This window comes from Macaca mulatta, chromosome 4, assembly GCF_049350105.2.
Source record: "Macaca mulatta isolate MMU2019108-1 chromosome 4, T2T-MMU8v2.0, whole genome shotgun sequence".
Lineage (NCBI taxonomy): Eukaryota > Metazoa > Chordata > Mammalia > Primates > Cercopithecidae > Macaca > Macaca mulatta.
In genome coordinates this window covers 96,090,596-96,107,717 of record NC_133409.1, presented here as the reverse complement: position 1 = coordinate 96,107,717, position 17,122 = coordinate 96,090,596, and the positions used below count along the sequence as shown (strand labels likewise).

General features: G+C 41.8%; 1 protein-coding gene and 1 pseudogene across 12 annotated transcripts in view; both read left to right on the top strand.

Moving 5' to 3' along the window:
* CASP8AP2 (caspase 8 associated protein 2) overlaps positions 1-7,703 on the top strand; it is a 46,657-nt gene extending 38,954 nt beyond the window's left edge. For 6 of the 12 annotated variants that reach the window (XM_077999667.1, XM_077999663.1, XM_077999662.1 and 3 more), the window contains 2 exons: positions 1,912-2,011; positions 2,922-3,280. In XM_077999667.1, the coding sequence (XP_077855793.1) occupies positions 1,912-2,011; positions 2,922-3,152 (331 nt within the window). In that variant the 3' untranslated portion in view covers positions 3,153-3,280. Of the gene's footprint in view, positions 1-1,911; positions 2,012-2,921; positions 3,281-4,610; positions 4,932-7,074 lie in introns of those variants that run through there. The other 6 variants (XM_028847355.2, XM_028847353.2, XM_028847354.2 and 3 more) reach the window with 3 other exon arrangements.
* A 2,087-nt stretch (positions 7,704-9,790) lies between these two features.
* On the top strand, positions 9,791-10,221 carry LOC144340661 (large ribosomal subunit protein eL22 pseudogene; annotated as a pseudogene).
* The last annotated feature ends 6,901 nt before the right edge of the window (positions 10,222-17,122 follow it).

Below are 17,122 nucleotides of genomic sequence, written 5' to 3'. Positions count from 1 at the left end.
GCAGGTGGATCACTTGAGCCCAGGTCCCAAACCCAGGAGTTTGGGACCAGCTTGAGCAACAAGGCAAATTTATGTCTCTATAAAAAATACAAAAATTAGGGCTGGGCGCGGTGGCTCACGCTTGTAATCCCAGCACTTTGGGAGGCCGAGGCGGGCAGATCACGAGGTCAGGAGATCGAGACCATCCTGGCTAACATAGTGAAACCCCGTGTCTACTAAAAATACAAAAATTTAGCCGGGCGTGGTGGCACGCGCCTGTAGTCCCAGCTACTCAGGAGGCTGAGGCAGGAGAACGGCAGGAACCCGGGAGGCGGAGCTTGCAGTGAGCCGAGATAGCACCACTGCATTCTAGCCTGGGCAACAGAGCAAGACTCCGTCTCAAAAAAAAGAAAAAAAAAATACAAAAATTAGCCAGGTGTTGTGGTGCAGGCCTGTGGTCCCAGCTACTTGGGAGGCTGAGGCAGGAGGATCACTTGAGCCTGGGAGCTGGGAGGCGATTGTACTCCAGCCTGGGTGACAGAGCAAAACCCTGTCTCAAAAAAAAAAAACAAAAACCTAAAGATACCTAATCTGTCATGTCTTCATAACTTTATCCCAAAATAAAGAAAATGATGACTTCAAAAGTGGCCAAATTTAGTTGAAGATACATTCTAGAGTACAGTCCTGCTGTACTGTTGTACAGTCTAGAACAGTGGCTCTTAACCAGAGGTGTGCAGTAGCACCATGGATAGAAGTTTTCACTTTGAAAAGCTCTAGTGTGAAGTTAAAAAGAAAAAAGTGAAGTGAAAAAAAGTGAAAAAGTGTGTTTTAACTTCACTTTTTAAATTAAAAACAATTATTTCATTTGGAAGGAACTGGTGTAAGCACATCTTAGAGGGAATGACAAGTGATGAAACAGCCAAAAATGGGAGTGTTGGTACAAGTTGGTGCAAAACCACAATTACTTTTGCAGCAACCTAATAATTTGATTTTTCTTCCAAATTAGTAAAGTTTACAGTTTTGTAAACCATTTGTAATTTTGAGGGTTTTTGTTTGTTTTGAGACAAAGAGTTTCACTTTTGTTGCCCAGGCTGGAGTGCAGTGGTACCATCTTGGCTCACTGCAACCTCTGCCTCCTGAGTAGCTGGAATTACAGGGGCATGCCACCACGCCCAGCTAATTTTGTATTTTTAGTAGAGACGGGGTTTCTCCATGTTGGTCAGGCTGGTCTCGAACTCCTGACCTCAGGTGATCCGCCCACCTCCTGAAGTGCTGGATTATAGGCATGAGCCACCATGCCCGTACACTTATGAGTTTTATATGAACTGTTTAAGGAAATCAAGACCCCATTCAGATGTAAAAGTAACCACAGTTATGAATCATTGGACTAGAGGTAGATATACTTGACTAGAATGCTTAATGAGAGAAGCTTAATTTTGTGAAAACTGGTGATCAGTTTTGTTAATTCCACGGTCCTCAAATCCCCATTTCAGGTAACTTTGCAGATGGCAGTATAAAATCTCAGCAATTGTATTAATACACATTTGGTCAGAGTATGTAGTAAAAGCAGAGGTCTGGGAATTAGGAGATGTGGATTCTATTTTAGTTCTGGTTCTTCTGCTTAGTATGTCTGTGACTGTCTTTGGGCCCTAAGTTTTTTAGTGTATACATTAAAGGTAAAATTAAAAAGAAATACTTTAATTTTGTTATTGGGAAAATAAATCAGTACGTTTGTTATAGAATACATATGAACTCATAGAGCAAAATCATCTAAATCTTATTTCTCAGAGATACCCATTGTCCATATTTTGATATATACACTTTTTCCTATGGGTTTAAATTTCCCTGGTTGGTGGACTTTAAGGCAGTGGGATTTTCATTACCTTTCTACTACAGTGTACTAAGACTAAATACCATTTTTTTCCTCCTCAGAAATGATGACCGGGAAATTTTACTGGAGTGTCAGAAAAGAGGGCCATCATTTAAAACATTTGCATATTTAGCCACCAAGTTGGATAAAAATCCAAATCAGGTAACTACCCAATTTTTACATCTCTATTGGTTCACAGATGTTATTACTCTAAATACTTAAAATTTAGGCTGAGTGTGGTGGCTCCCACCTATAATCCCAGCACAGCCAAGGCGAGAGGATCCCTTGAAGCCAGGAGTTCAAGACCATCCAGGCAACATGGTAAGACCTCTGCCTCTACAGAAAAATTTTTAAAAATTAGTGGGTGCTGTCATGTGCACCTGTGGTCTCAGCTACTCGGGAGGCTGAGGAGGGAGGATCGCTTGAGCCCAGGAGTTCAAGGCCAACATAGTGAGACCATGTCTCTACAAAAACCAAAAAAATTAGTGGGGCATGGTAACATGCACCTGTAGTCCCAGCTACTCAGGAGGCTGAGGCAAATGGATCGCTTGAGCCCAGGAGGTTGAGGCTGCAGTGAGCTGTGATCATGCCACTGCACAGCAGCCTGAGACAGAGTGAGACCCTGTTTCAGACAGACAAAGTAAATAAATAAATGTTTAGATTGAAGTTTTTTTTTATTTTTATTTTTATTTTTTTTATTATTTTTTTTTTTGAGACAGAGTCTCGCTCTGTCACCCAGGCTGGAGTGCAGTGGCCGGATCTCAGCTCACTACAAGCTCAGCCTCCCAGGTTTACGCCATTCTCCTGCCTCAGCCTCCCAAAATAGCTGGGACTACAGGCGCCCGCCACCTCGCCCGGCTAGTTTTTTGTATTTTTAGTAGAGACGGGGTTTCACCGTGTTAGCCAGGCTGGTCTCGATCTCCTGACCTCGTGATCCGCCCGTCTCGGCCTCCCAAAGTGCTGGGATTACAGGCTTGAGCCACCGTGCCCGGCGAAGTTTTTTTTTAAATTAAAGTTAGTTTCACTCAGTTTTTTTTGTTTGTTTTTTTGTTTTTGTTTTTTTTTGAGACAGTCTCACTTTGTTGACCCTGCTGGAATCCAATGGCGTGATCTTGACTCACTGCAACCACCACCTCCTGGGTCAAGTGATTCTTGTGCTTCAGCCACCCAAGTAGCTGGGATTACAGGTGTGTGCCACTACACCCAGCTAATTTTTTGTATTTTTAGTAGATTACTGGAGAGACAGAGTTTTGCTGTGTTGGCCAGGCTGGTCTTGAACTCTGGGCCTCTTATGATCTGCTAACCTCAGCCTCCCAAAGTGCTGGGATTACTGGTGTGAAAAAAATGTTTTGAGAGTTGGAGTCTCATTATGCTGCCCAGGCTAGATTTGAACTCTTGAGCTGGCTTAGATTTACTTTTTGAGTGTTAGAATATGTAGATATTTATTAGCCAGCCTCTCAGTGTAGGATTGTTAAAAACTTGGTAACTGTGGAAGAAGTATGACTGGGACAATCCTGATTGTTTTGTAAACTGATGTTTGCTTAAGAAATATTAATGCTTGTAATCCCAGCACTTTGGGAGGCCGAGCTGGGAGGATTGCTTGGGCCCAGGTTACAGTAAGCTATGCTCTTCACACTGTACACTCCAGCCTGGGTGACAGAGCTAGACTCTGTCTCTTAAAAAAAAAAAAAAAAAAAGGCCGGGCGCGGTGGCTCACGCCTGTAATCCCAGCACTTTGGGAGGCCGAGGCAGGCGGATCACAAGGTCAGGAGATCGAGACCACGGTGAAACCCCGTCTCTACTAAAAATACAAAAAATTAGCTGGGCGCGGTTGTGGGCGCCTGTAGTCCCAGCTACTCGGGAGGCTGAGGCAGGAGAATGGTGTGAACCCGGGAGGCGGAGCTTGCAGTGAGCCGAGATCGCGCCACTGCACTCCAGCCTGGGCGACAGAGCGAGACTCCGTCTCAAAAAAAAAAAAAAGACCGGGCGTGGTGGTTCACACCTATAATCCCAGCACTTTGGGAGGCTGAGGCAGGTGGACCACCTGAGGTCGCGAGTTCAAGACCAGCCTGACCAACACGGAGAAACCCCATCTCTACTAAAAATACAAAAAAGTTAGCTGGGCGTGGTGGCGTATGCCTGTAATCCCAGCTCCTCGGGAGGCTAAGGCAGGAGAATCACTTGAACCTGGGAGGCGGAGGTTGCAGTGAGCCGAGATCGCGCCATTGTCCAACCTGGGCAACAAGAGTGAAACTCCATCTCAAAAAAAAAAAAAGTTCAGTATTGAAAAATTAACTAATAATCACCTTTAGTATGAAGATTTTTTTCTTTTTTGAAATGGAGTTTCGCTCTTGTTGCCCAGGCTGGAGTGCAATGGCGTGATCTTGGCTCACTGCAACCTCTGCCTCCTGGGTTCAAGCGATTCTTCTGCCTTAGCCTCCCGAGTAGCTGGGATTACAGGCATGCACCACCATGCCTGGCTAATTTTGTATTTTTAGTAGAGACGGGGTTTCTCCATGTTGGTCAGGCTGGTGTCGAACTCCTGACCTCAGATGATCCGCCTGCCTGGGCCTCCCAAAGTGCTGGGATTACAGGCATGAGCCACCACACCCGGCCATGAAGATATTTTTCTAAACATTACTTTACCTCTTTGTTATTGAAGGTGACTTTTTCTGTCTTTAGCTGTCTTATGAAAGTATTCTTCAAAGATGAGAAAAGATTACGAGGTATTTATAATTAACACTCATTTTTAAATTTTCAGGTCTCAGAAAGATTCCAGCAGCTAATGAAGCTCTTTGAAAAGTCAAAATGCAGGTAGTTAATGGTTACACTACAGGAGACTACTAAAATAAATGTTTGACACTGTAGTTGTGCAGTTAATGGCCTGTTAGTCATTGAAGATGTGAATAGTGGGTGAGAGACATCCAGTTGAGTTCCTGCTTCAGTCACAGGTTGGAGGATGGTTGCTCGAGCAGGCATCTAAGGTGACCTCATCCACAGGGACGTGCTCAGAGTGAAGCCTGCTGCAGTTCAGATCAGCATGGCATCTCTCCTCAACCTTCTGATTGCTGATGAGCCTAAGGTGGGGGGAAATCCATTTGATTAATAATAAAGTTTTTATAGATAAATATAAAATCAAACATTCTTGAATAGCAGTATGTGGTTCATAAGCAGTGAAGTCTGTGTAGTGATGGTAATTTAATATTTCTCACATTTTTAATTAGTGCTAATTAAGGTACAAAACATAAAGTCTATCGTCATCTAAATTGATGACATGATTTACCATATTAAATTGTTAATGTTCACAGACATGTTTCCTCAGTTTTTGTTTTTGTACCTGTCGTACAAGTCATTCTTGTACAATACAGGTTTATTAGAGCAATGATATTTAAATTAGCAGCAGAAGGCTGGGCGTGGTGGTACCCTCCTATAGTCCCAGCTACTCGAGAGGCTGAGGCAAGAGGATTGCTTGAGCCTAGAAATCTGAGGCTAGGATACTAGGATTGTGCCTGTGAATAACCAATACACTCCAACCTGGGCAATATAGTGAGACCCAGTCTCTAAAACCTAAGGAAGTAAATAAATTACCAGCAGGTTTTTTTCTCTAAGATCTCAGCCAATTGCTTAAATCTTTCGGATTTTTATGTAAGCAAAATTTTAAAGATATTTAATGTATCACAATATTTTTAATTGATTTGCTGTCCCAATTATTTGAATGCAAAACATGCAATTTTAAATGAAGTTTGAATTAAATCTGAATAGAAACGATATTTGGACATACAGAGCCAGGCACAGTGGCATGCCTGTAATCCCAGCACTTTGGGAGGCCGAGGTGGGCGGATCACTTGAGGCCAGGAGTTCTATACCAGCCTGGCCAACATGGTAAAACCCCGTCTCTACAAAAAATACAAAAATTAGCTAGGCATGGTGGCACCTTTCTGTAATCCCAGCTACTTGGGAGTCTGAGGCATGAGAATCGCTTAAACCTGGGAGGCGGAGATTGCGGTGAGCCAAGATTGTACCACTACACTCCAGCCTGAAAGACAGAGTGAGACTCTGCCTTCACAGAAAGAAAAGAAAAAAAAAAAAACCAAAAAACTAGATTTGGACATGGAGCACAGTGCTAGTGAGATCTTCAAAATTGTGTAGTAGTTTACTATGATGTTAAATTTCTTTGTTTGTTTGTTTGTTTGTTTTGAGACAGTCTCACTCTGTTGCCCAGGCTGGAGTGCAGTGGCATGGTCGCAGCTCACTGCAACCTCTGCCTCTCGGGTTCAAGTGATTATAATGTTAAATTTCTCTTTGTATAATTCAGAATGTGGCCGGGTGCAGTGGCTCATGCCTGTAATCTTAGCACTTTGGGAGGCTAAGGTGGGTGGATCACCTGAATTCAGGAGTTCGAGACTAGCCCGGCCAACATGATGATACTTCCTCTCTACCAAAATTACAAAAATTAGCTGGGCATGGTGGGAACATGCCTGTAATCCCACCTACTGGGAGCCTGAGGCAGGAGAATCACTTGAACAAAACACGCACACAACAGAATGTAAGCTTAAATAATGGGGAATTTGGAGAAGAAGCTTATTCTAAAGAACGTTTTTTTAAAAAAGCTTATTCTAAAGAACTGGGCAACAGTGGCTTGATTATCTTTTAGATTAACTGTGCTTTTTAAGATTTTTGCTGCCTTTAAGAAATTCAAGTTTCTTTTTTTTTACCTTAATGTTATGATTCTCTTGTGAAGAGAATGTAAATTCTTTTAAATAGAGATGGGGTTTTGCTGTGTTGCCCAGGCTGGTCTCGAACTCCTGGACTCAAGCGATCCATCTGCTTTGGCCTCCCAAAGTGCTGGGATTACAGGCATAAGCTACTGCATCTGGCCAAAAATCTTAAACCGTTTAATGAATTTGATATTTGAGATTTTCTTTGCTTGCAGGATAGCACATATTGTGTGTTATTTTATTGGTAGCTTACCTCTTAATTGATTTTTTTCCCCACAAGTACTATAGTCTTATTAAATTTTTATCAATATCAAAGTATAATGATAGTTACCAAACTGATTGCAAAAGCTAGTTTTTTTTTTTTAATTTTGAGACCAATTGGAAGATGAGAAAGCTAGTTTATTAAACACCAATATTGTCTAAATGGAGCTCATTTAAGGTAACATATTATGACATAGTCCTATCAGAAAAATAGAATAATAACTTTAGCATTTTCTTACATTACAGATAAGTTGCTGAATTCCTGGGACTCTTAATTGATATTGCATACTACACAGAAGCTTCAAATTCCTCATGTTTTAAATGAGCACTAGAGGGAGGTTTGTCACCTTTTTGATTACCAGATGATAATCTACATTTGTAATTACTCAGTGACTCTAATTTCACATCAGCATGTTCAGCTTATTCTAGTCATCACTCTGATTTGCTTATCTGTTTTTGGTCAAAATATTTATTTTTAAACATATTAGAACTTATCAAAATGAAAGCAACAGTGATGTATTGAAATCTTAGTTTTGATATTTTAAAGAAATGACTTTGTAGATTAAAAAAATAGTTTTGTAGCATTTTAAACTTAGTGACTATTTAGTTCAAGTGTTCATCCATTTTTTATTTGCTTTTATAATTGCCTCTCCTTGTTTTGGTATATTGTAAAATAATTTAAATAATGTATTTATAAATATGTATAATGATGTAAAATACTGTGTGTATATATATGTATGTGTGTTTCTGTGTATGCACACACATAAAATGGCTTTACCTAGCCAAGGATTTTTTTTATCTGTATAAAACTTTTTGTATAAAGTTTGCTTTCAATAACAGTTATGTATAATAAAACCATGTAAAGTTTTGTTGTATTTTGATTGGAATGTTTTACTTTTATTGTTTTTAGGTAATAATTTAAAAAATCAGAAAGGTAAAAGTCCCAGGGAACATAGGGAGCAATTTTGAAGTGGTTCCTGGTGGGGGTGTGGCTGGCTGAATGACTCTGAGTAGGTTATTTGAGAAAACTGATTGCTGTTGTCTGCCTTCTCACAGCAAGTACCGGAATGGTGAGCCGTATCTCTGCTGCAGTTGTCCTCACAGATAAAATCAGAGTAGCACAATAGCTTTTTGGGTGAAGATTTGGAGTAAACAGGTGTAAGGATTGATTAGTTTGGGCATTACTTCTTCACCCCTCTGCCTTCAGACTCACAGAAATTCTCAGTTAATAATCTAGGCCCTAGAATCTAGGAAGTGCCTCTTGTCATTGCCATTTTTCTCAGGGTGTTCAAAGGAAGAAGCCCTGTCCTAAAGGATTACACATTGAAATAAATAGCAGTGATATTTTTGTGCTAGGGCTCTCCAGCATGGGGCTTGTCCCTTCCCTCTCTTTGAACCTTTAATACCGACTACAGGGTTGGCCATCAGTCCTTCTCCAGTGCATACTCTCACACAGAAGATCTCATACCACCAGGTAAGTGAGTTCACAAACAGTATGACTGAAAGATACTACTGGATTACATAAGACTTTCAGAATCTAAAATGAAACTAATAAACATTAAAAGATGTTAGCAACGTGATACAAGAATTAATGAAACATTTAAAATAAATAACAATAAATGGAGTAAAAGTAGGATACAGGCCAGGCGCGGTGGCTCATGCCTGTAATCCCAGCACTTTGGGAGTCCGAAGCAGGTGGATCCACGAGGTCAGGAGTTCAAGACCAGCCTGGCCAAGATGGTGTAACCGTGTCTCTACTAAAAATACCAAAATTAGCTGGGCATGGTGGTGGGTGCCTGTATTCCTAGCTACTCAGGAGGCTGAGGCAGAGAATTGCTTGAACCTGGGAGGTGGAGGTTGCAGTGAGCCGAGATCACGCCACTGCACTCCAGCCTGGGAGACAGAGCAAGACTGTCTCAAAAATAAAATTAAATTAAAACTAAAATGAAAAATAGGATAGATACAGATGCAGAATAAATTAGTTGGAAAATCAGGCTGAGAAACCCCCAAAAGGAAGCAAAAATAATAATAATAACATAGGAAATACAAAAGTGGATTTAAGCAAGATGGAAGCCAGAAGCAGGTGTGCCAACATTCAGGTAAGAGGCCTAGAAGGAGGAAAAAAATATAGATTGAAAGGGCCATAGGGCACCAAATGAGAGACATACTGAAATTTAAGAGTATCAAGATAATGAGAAAAATCTAAAAGCTTTTAGAGTAAATGTATAAAGGAACAAGAATAAGATCGACTTCAGTCTTCTCAACAATACTGGGTGCAGAAAAGTAATGTATTTAAAGTACTGGACTTAAAGTTTTAATCTAAATTGTCATTCAAATGTGAGTATAATAAAAACATTAAGATTTACCAAAGATCTCTATCCAAAAGAAAAGAAGTCACTGTATCAGAAAAACACCTACACACATTTATTGCAGCACGATTCACAGTTGCAAAGACAGAATAAACCTGAGTGTCCATCAATGAGTGGATAAAGAGAATGTGGTACACATATATCATGGAGTGCTACTCAGACACACAAAAAGAATAAAATAATGTATTTTGCAGCAACTTATATGGAACTGGAGGCTGTTGTTCTAAGTGAAGTAACTCAGGAATTGAAAACCAGATAACATTCAGGTACAGTGGCTCACGCCTGTAATCCCAGCACTTTGGGAGGGTGAGGTGGGCAGATCACCTGAGGTCAGGAGTTTGAGACCAGCCCGGGCAACGTGGCAAAACGCTGTCTCTACTAAAAATGCAAAAATTAGCTGGGCATGGTGGCAGGCGCCTGTAATCCCAGCTACTCGGCGGCTGAGGCAGGGAGAATTACCTGAACCCAGGAGGCGCAGATTGCAGTGAGCCGAGATAGTGCCACTGCACTCTAGCCTGGGCAACAAAGTGAGACTCCGTACCAAAAAACAAAAACAAAAAACCCAGATACCCCTTTTTGCTTCCACTGCCACCATGGCACTCATGAAAAAGCTTGTGGCAAACCAGAGCAGAAAAAAGAATCAGGTTCTGAAGTTTACTCTTAATTGCTCCTGCTGTAGAAGATGGAAACATGGATGCTGCTAACTTTGAGCAGTTTTTGCAAGAGGGGATCAAAGTGAATGGAAAAGCTGGGAATCTAGGTGGAGGGGTTGTGACCATGGAACGGACCAAGAGCAAGATCACCATGACTTCTGAGGCGACTTTTTCCTAAAGGTATTTGAAATATCTCACACAAAAAAAAATATTTGAAGAAGAATAATCTGTGTGATTGGTTGCATGTAGTTGCTAACAGCGAAGAAAGTTATGAATTATGTTACTTCCAAATTAGCCAGGACAAACAGGAGGAGGAAGATGAGGGATTAAAATTCATTTATCTGGAATTTTTTGTATGGGTTCGTGAATAAAACTTGGGAACCAGAGGGGAAAAAAAAGCCAGATACCACATGTTCTTGCTTATAAATGGGTATGCAAATGCATACAGAGTAGTATAATGGACATTGGAGACCCAGAAGGTGGAACAGGGAGGGGATGAAAAACTGCATATTGAATACGTTTGTGACTTCGGTGACTGGTGCACTAAAATCCTAGACTTCAGCACTATGCAGTTCATCCATGTAACTGAAAACCACTTGTACCTCAAAAGCTACTGGAAAATTTTTTAAAAAAATGAAAAAAGATTTGCCGGGCCATGTGCGGTGGCTCACGCCTGTAATTCCGGTACTTTGGGAGGCTGAGGCAGGCAGATCACTCGGTCAAGAGATCAAGACCAACCTGGCTGACATGGTGAAACCCTGTCTCTACTAAAAATACAAAAATTAACTGGGTGTGGTGGCGCACGCCTGTAATCCCAGCTACTCGGGAGGCTGAGGCAGGAGAATTGCTTGAACCCAGGAGGCAGAGATTGCAGTGAGCCAAGATCGGGCCACTGCACTGCAGCCTGGTGACAGAGTGAGACTCTATCTCAAGAAAAGAAAAAGATTTGCCAATGATTCACATTGAAAAAGTTTGGAAAAACATACTCAACAAAAAGTCTAGAAGATACTACAAAAGCTATGGGGATAACAGTGTTCAGATACCTTGGTAACATGTGTATAGGGGGAGAAAGAATTTTTTAGAAAGCAATAAACCAGAATTATAATTTTAGACAGTAACAACATAATGGCAAGTAGAGGAGATCAAGAAAGCATACAAGTGTTACAGTTCTTGCCTTGTTAGAAAGAAGGTATTGACATAAAAATGTCAAACTTAAAATTGAGGTATAGCATTCACATAGAAAAGTACATGAAAGAAATAGAGTTTTCACCAAGATGAACACTTGTGTAACAGCACCCGGAACAAGAATTAGAACATTACCAGCCCTTCAGAGTGCCCCCCATTCCTAGTAATAGTCCTTCCTTCTCCCTACGGACAAACATTATCAGAACACTATTTCTGATTTATATTATCATAGATTAGTTTTGCTTGTCTTTGAACTTCCAAATGAAATTATAACTGTAGATACTATTTGGCTTATTTCATTAATCAGTATGTGAGGTTCATGCCTGTGTTGAGTATAGCAATAGTAAATTCTTTCTCACTGCTGTATATATTTCAATTGAACCACAATTTATCTATCCTACTGTCGTAGACATTTGTGTTCTAGTTCGGAACTGTTAGAAATAATGCCATTGGCCGGGCGCAGTGGCTCATGCCTGTAATTCCAGCACTTTGGGAGGCCAAGGCGGGCAGATCACGAGGTCAGGAGATCGAGACCATCCTGGCTAACACGGTGAAACCCTGTCTCTACTAAAAATACAAAAACGAAAAATTAGCTGGGCATGGTGGTGGGCGCCTGTAGTCCCAGCTACTCGGGAGGCTGAGGCAGGAGAATTGCTTGAGATGGACTTTCACTCTTGTGGCCCAGACTGGAGTACAATGGCGTGATCTCAGCTCACTGCAAACACCACCTCCTGGGTTCAACTGATTCTCCTGCCTCAGCCTCCCAAGTAGCTGGGATTACAGGCACCTGCCACCACACCTGGCTAATTTTTTTTGTATTTTTAGCAGAGACGGGGTTTCTCCATGTTGGCCAGGCTGGTCTCAAACTCCTGACCTCAGGTGATCCTCCCACCTCAGACTCCCAAAGTGCTGGGATTACAGGCATGAGCCACTGCACCCAGACTTTTTTTTGTATTTTTAGTAGAGACGGTGTTTCACCATGTTATCCAGGCTGGTCTCGAACTCCTGGCCTCAAGTGATCCACCCACCTTGGCCTCCCAAAGCACTGAGATTATAGGCATGAGCCACCATGTCTGGCCTATTTTATTTTATTATTTATTTATTTACTTTCTTTTTTGAGACAAGGTCTCACTTTGTTGCCCAGGCTAGAGTGCAATGGTGCAGTCACTGGTCACTGCAGCCTCGACCTCTTGGGCTCAAGTGGTCCTTTCACCTCAGCCTCCCAAGTATCTGGGACTGCAGGCGCACACCACTATACCCAGCTAATTTTTGTATATTTTGTAGAGACAAGGTTTTGCGGTGTTGCCCAGGTTGGTCTCGAACTCCTGAGCTGAAGCAATCCCCCTCCTAGCCTCCCAAAGTGTTGGGATTACAGGTGTGAGCCACCGTGCCCAGCCTACCACTTTTTATTTAACCATTCAGTGGACATTTGGGTTGTTTCCACATTTAAGCTACTCTGGAGTATTATAAACACAGGTATTCATATTTGGGCACCTGCTTGCTTTTATTTACTAATTTATTTAATGTATTTTTCCTTTTTACCAGCTTCTACATCAAGAACACAAAGCTGGGCAGCGTGCACTGGCTCATGCCTGTAATCCCAGCACTTCGGGAGGCCAAGGCAGGATGATCGCTTGAACCCAGGAGTTCAAGACCAGCCTGGGCAACATAGTGGGAATCTGTCCTACAAAAAAAAAAAAAAAAAAAAAAAAAAAAATTAGCCAGATGTGGTGGTGCCAGTGTGTGGTGGCACACTCCTGTGGTCCCAGCTACTCAGGAGGTTGAAGTGGGAGGATTGCTTGGGCTTGGGAAGTCAAGGCTCCAGTGAGCCATGATTGTGCCAGTGCACTCCAGCCTGGGAGAGAGTGTGAGACCCTGTCTCAGAAAAAAAAAAAAGGAAAAAATGTGTACTGTTTATCAGCTTACAAAAGTTTCTTTCCAGGCTGGGCGCGGTGGCTCACGCCTGTAATCCCAGCACTTTGGGAGGCCAAGGCAGATGCATCACTTGAGGTCAGGAGTTCGAGACCAGCCTGACCAATATGGTGAAACTCTGTCTCTACGAAAAATACAAAAATTAGCTGGGCATGGTGGCACACACCTGTAATCCCAGCTCCTTGGGAGGCTGAGGCTGGAGAATCCCTTGAACCTGGGAGGCAGAGGTTGCAGTGAGCTGAAATTGTACCACTGTACTCTAGCCTGGGTGACAGAGTGAGATTCCATATAAAAAAAAAAAATTCCTCCTTTATTTATTTTCTCCTTTATTAAGTGTGGTAAAATAAATCATCAAAAAAATTAAATCTTGCAGTTTCAGAATAAACTTAACTTTATTTTTATTTCATTTTTTCTTAAAACTCCTTGTCAACACAATAAACCCAACTTTAAATTATTAATATATTATATCCTTTTAAAATATATTGTTGGATTTAGTTTACTATACTAATGTTTGTTTAGGATATTCTGTTGTTTTTTTGTGTGTGAGATTGGCTTACGTTTTTTTCTTTCTTAATGTCTTGTAAGGTTTTGGTATCCAAGTTATTATGCTAACTTCATAAAATGAATTGGAATGTGTTCCCTCTTTTTAAATTCTTGAAAAGTTACGTGAGCATAAGCCCATTGCTGAGCTTCTCCTGTGAAATCTGTTTCTTGAACAGAAAATGTATACAATGCCATAATGGTGAATAAGTATTCCGTTTGGCTGTGCTTGTGGTGCTGACAAAAGCATTAAGGTCAGGGAGGTAAATCCATGCTGAAGAATATGTCTCTCCTAATGAGAACAAATTACATTCCCCTCCATGGATAAGGTCAGTCTGATGTAAGAAACCTGCTAGTAGGTAGGTGGCTAGTCCATATTGGGACTTAACTTTGACTTTGTTCTTGACATATTAAGCCCTCCACAATGGAGGCCCCAGGTCAGTTTTGGTGAGTCAAAGTCCATGTCGCTGAGCCCATCGCCTTCTTTCTCACCACCATGGTGATTTTGTATATGGGTCCATTGAGCAAGCACTGGATTTGCAAGGGAAAGACAAGACTGACATCCCCAGAATGTATTATGTTGTTCATCTCATTGAGATTCTCTTCTACAGTAGGTGTCTTTGGTGAACACTGACATAAAACACAAATGTCTTCACATTTTGTCTCTAATCCTAGAAGCCCCTTCACGATACCTTTTTCTTAGACCTTGTCACATTTTGTTTTTTCCAAGTCTTAAACCATCCAGCCAAACCTTTAACCACTTCCCTTGAATATACATCTTATGTCTGGCCCTCTCCCACTCCAGTTGAAGAAGACAATCATACATGCTGCTCAAAGTTTTACCCCCCAGGAGAATTTCCCTTCATCATTGTCTCCTGGTTAGCGTTGTAACATTGCAACAGTCTATTTCTGGCCTTTGCTGGTACATCAGTCAGAAACATCTGGAAAATAGGCCCAAATATTTTTTCTCCTCCTCAGTTAACTGGTCATAAGGAACTTCACCTGAGGCTCTAGGTGTTGACTGAGTGAGAAAAGAAGCAGGTACAGTATTGGGTATCAGAGGAGTCTGCTTATGTAACTAATACACCTTCCAGATCTGCTTCAGTCTGATGTTGTATATAACATTTACACTTATTGACGTATTGCTGCTGTGTGTGCCCAACCTTATGGTGGCATGGGTCAGATAATACCCACTTCATTCTGGATATCTCAGGTCACCTGGTCACTTTATGTACCATGGTCAGGCATTCAGTCTCTAACAGCGCATAGCTATGCTCCAGAACGCTGAAGCTCTGCACTGTGATTCTTTTATTGAGGCTTGCTAGAGCCTCCATGTGACATATCGTATTAGTCAGTTCTCATATCTGCTGATAAAGATATACCCAAGACTGGGTAATTTATAAAGAAAAAGAGGTTTAGTGGACTCACAGCTCCATATGACTGGGGAGGCCTCACAATCATGGTGGCAGGCAAGAGAGTTTGTGCAGGGGAACTCCCATTTATAACACCATTATATCTCATGAGACTTATTAAGTACCACGAGAACACTATGTGGGAAACCATCCCATGATTAAATTATCTCCACATGGCCCCACCCTTGACACCTGGAGATTATTACAATACAAGGTGAGATTTGTGTGGGGACATAGTCAAACCATATCACATATTTATTAGCTAAAGTTTCTTTGAGTTCATCGAATTTGCTGGGATTTTGCACACTCTTGAACTGCAGCCTGAACTTACTGCAGAGCTTTTTCTTTCTCTGTTTCTCAGTAAAACTCACAGCCTTACAGGTTACTCATTTAATGGACCAGAGTAGCATATCAAATGACCTCCATAATTCACAAAGGCTTATCAAGCCTTGCACCTTTTTTTTTTTTTTTTTTTTTTGGTGTTGGTGATAGTGGTAGTTGCAGTGCAAGGGATAGAAACTACTTTCACGGCCGGGCGCGGTGGCTCAAGCCTGTAATCCCAGCACTTTGGGAGGCCGAGACGGGCGGATCACGAGGTCAGGAGATCGAGAGACGATCCCGGCTAACACGGTGAAACCCCGTCTCTACTAAAAAAATACAAAAAAATAGCCGGGCGAGGTGGCGGGCGCCTGTAGTCCCAGCTACTCGGGAGGCTGAGGCAGGAGAATGGCGTAAACCCGGGAGGCGGAGCTTGCAGTGAGCTGAGATCCGGCCACTGCACTCCAGCCTGGGTGACAGAGCAAGACTCCGTCTCAAAAAAAAAAAAAAAAAAAAAAAAAAAGAAACTACTTTCACTTGGGGAGGACTGGATCTCTAGAAACTTTGCTGAAGTGGCAGGTCCCTTAATTTTTGTGGGGCTTGTATTCTACCCTGTGGCCTGCATTTGTCTTCTTACTAAAACATCTACGGTACTTTTCTCTTGCTCATCAGGTCTAATCAGCATAAGTTATCAATGTAGTAACCCAGTATGGTATTCCGGGGGATATCAAGATCATCTAGACCTCTGTGGTCTAGATTATGGCAGCGAACAGGAAAATTGATGTAGCCCTCAGGCAAGATGGTGAAAGATGTATTGTTGACCCTGCCAGATAAAAGCAAATTGTTGGAGGTTGGCAGCATACATTTTAACACTCGAGGGCCTTATAAAAATCAAGAAAGGAACCATTCTCAGATGTCAGGCCTGCTCAGCTCATGGAAGCTTAGAATTAAAAAAAAATACATATATATATATTTCATAAAAATATGTATTTCTATAAACGACATATAGAATTATTTGAGAGTTTTAAATTTATGAGAGTATTCCAATGTATGTATTGTTCTGTGATTTCCTTTATTCACTCAGTTTTTTTTTTTTTTCAAATGGAGTTTTGCTCTTGTTGCCCAGGCTAGAGTGTGTGCGATCTGGGCTCACTGCAACCTCCACCTCCGAGGTTCAACCAATTCTCCTGCCTCAACCTCCCAAGTAGCTGGGATTACAGACATGTGCCACCACGCCTGGCTAATTTTTTAAAATTTTTAGTAGAGATGGGGGTTCACCATGTTGGTCAGGCTGGTCTTGAACTCCCGACCTCGGGTGATCCACCCGCCTCGGCCTCCCAAATTGCTGGGATTACAGGTGTGAGCTACTGTGCCCAGTCACTAAGAATATTTTTGAAATTTATGTTGGCCGGGCGCGGTGGCTCAAGCCTGTAATCCCAGCACTTTGGGAGGCCGAGACGGGCGGATCACGAGGTCAGGAGATCGAGACCATCCTGGCTAACACAGTGAAACCCCGTCTCTACTAAAAATACAAAAACTTAGCCGGGCGAGGTGGCAGGCGCCTGTAGTCCCAGCTACTCGGGAGGCTGAGGCAGGAGAATGGCGTGAACCCGGGAGGCGGAGCTTGCAGTGAGCTGAGATCCGGCCACTGCACTCCAGCCTGGGTGACAGAGTGAGACTCCGTCTCAAAAAAAAAAAAAAAAAAAAAAAAAAAAAGAAATTTATGTTAAGACAGTTCATTCACTTTGTTCTTTTTTAAGGCAAATGACTTCTGTTAATATTTGCAAATCGATATAGAGAAAAAGTATTTGCCATGTGAATGGCTGCGTACTGTGTAACAAGACAAATTAGATTTCTTCCATTAAAGATACCACATCTGGAGCAG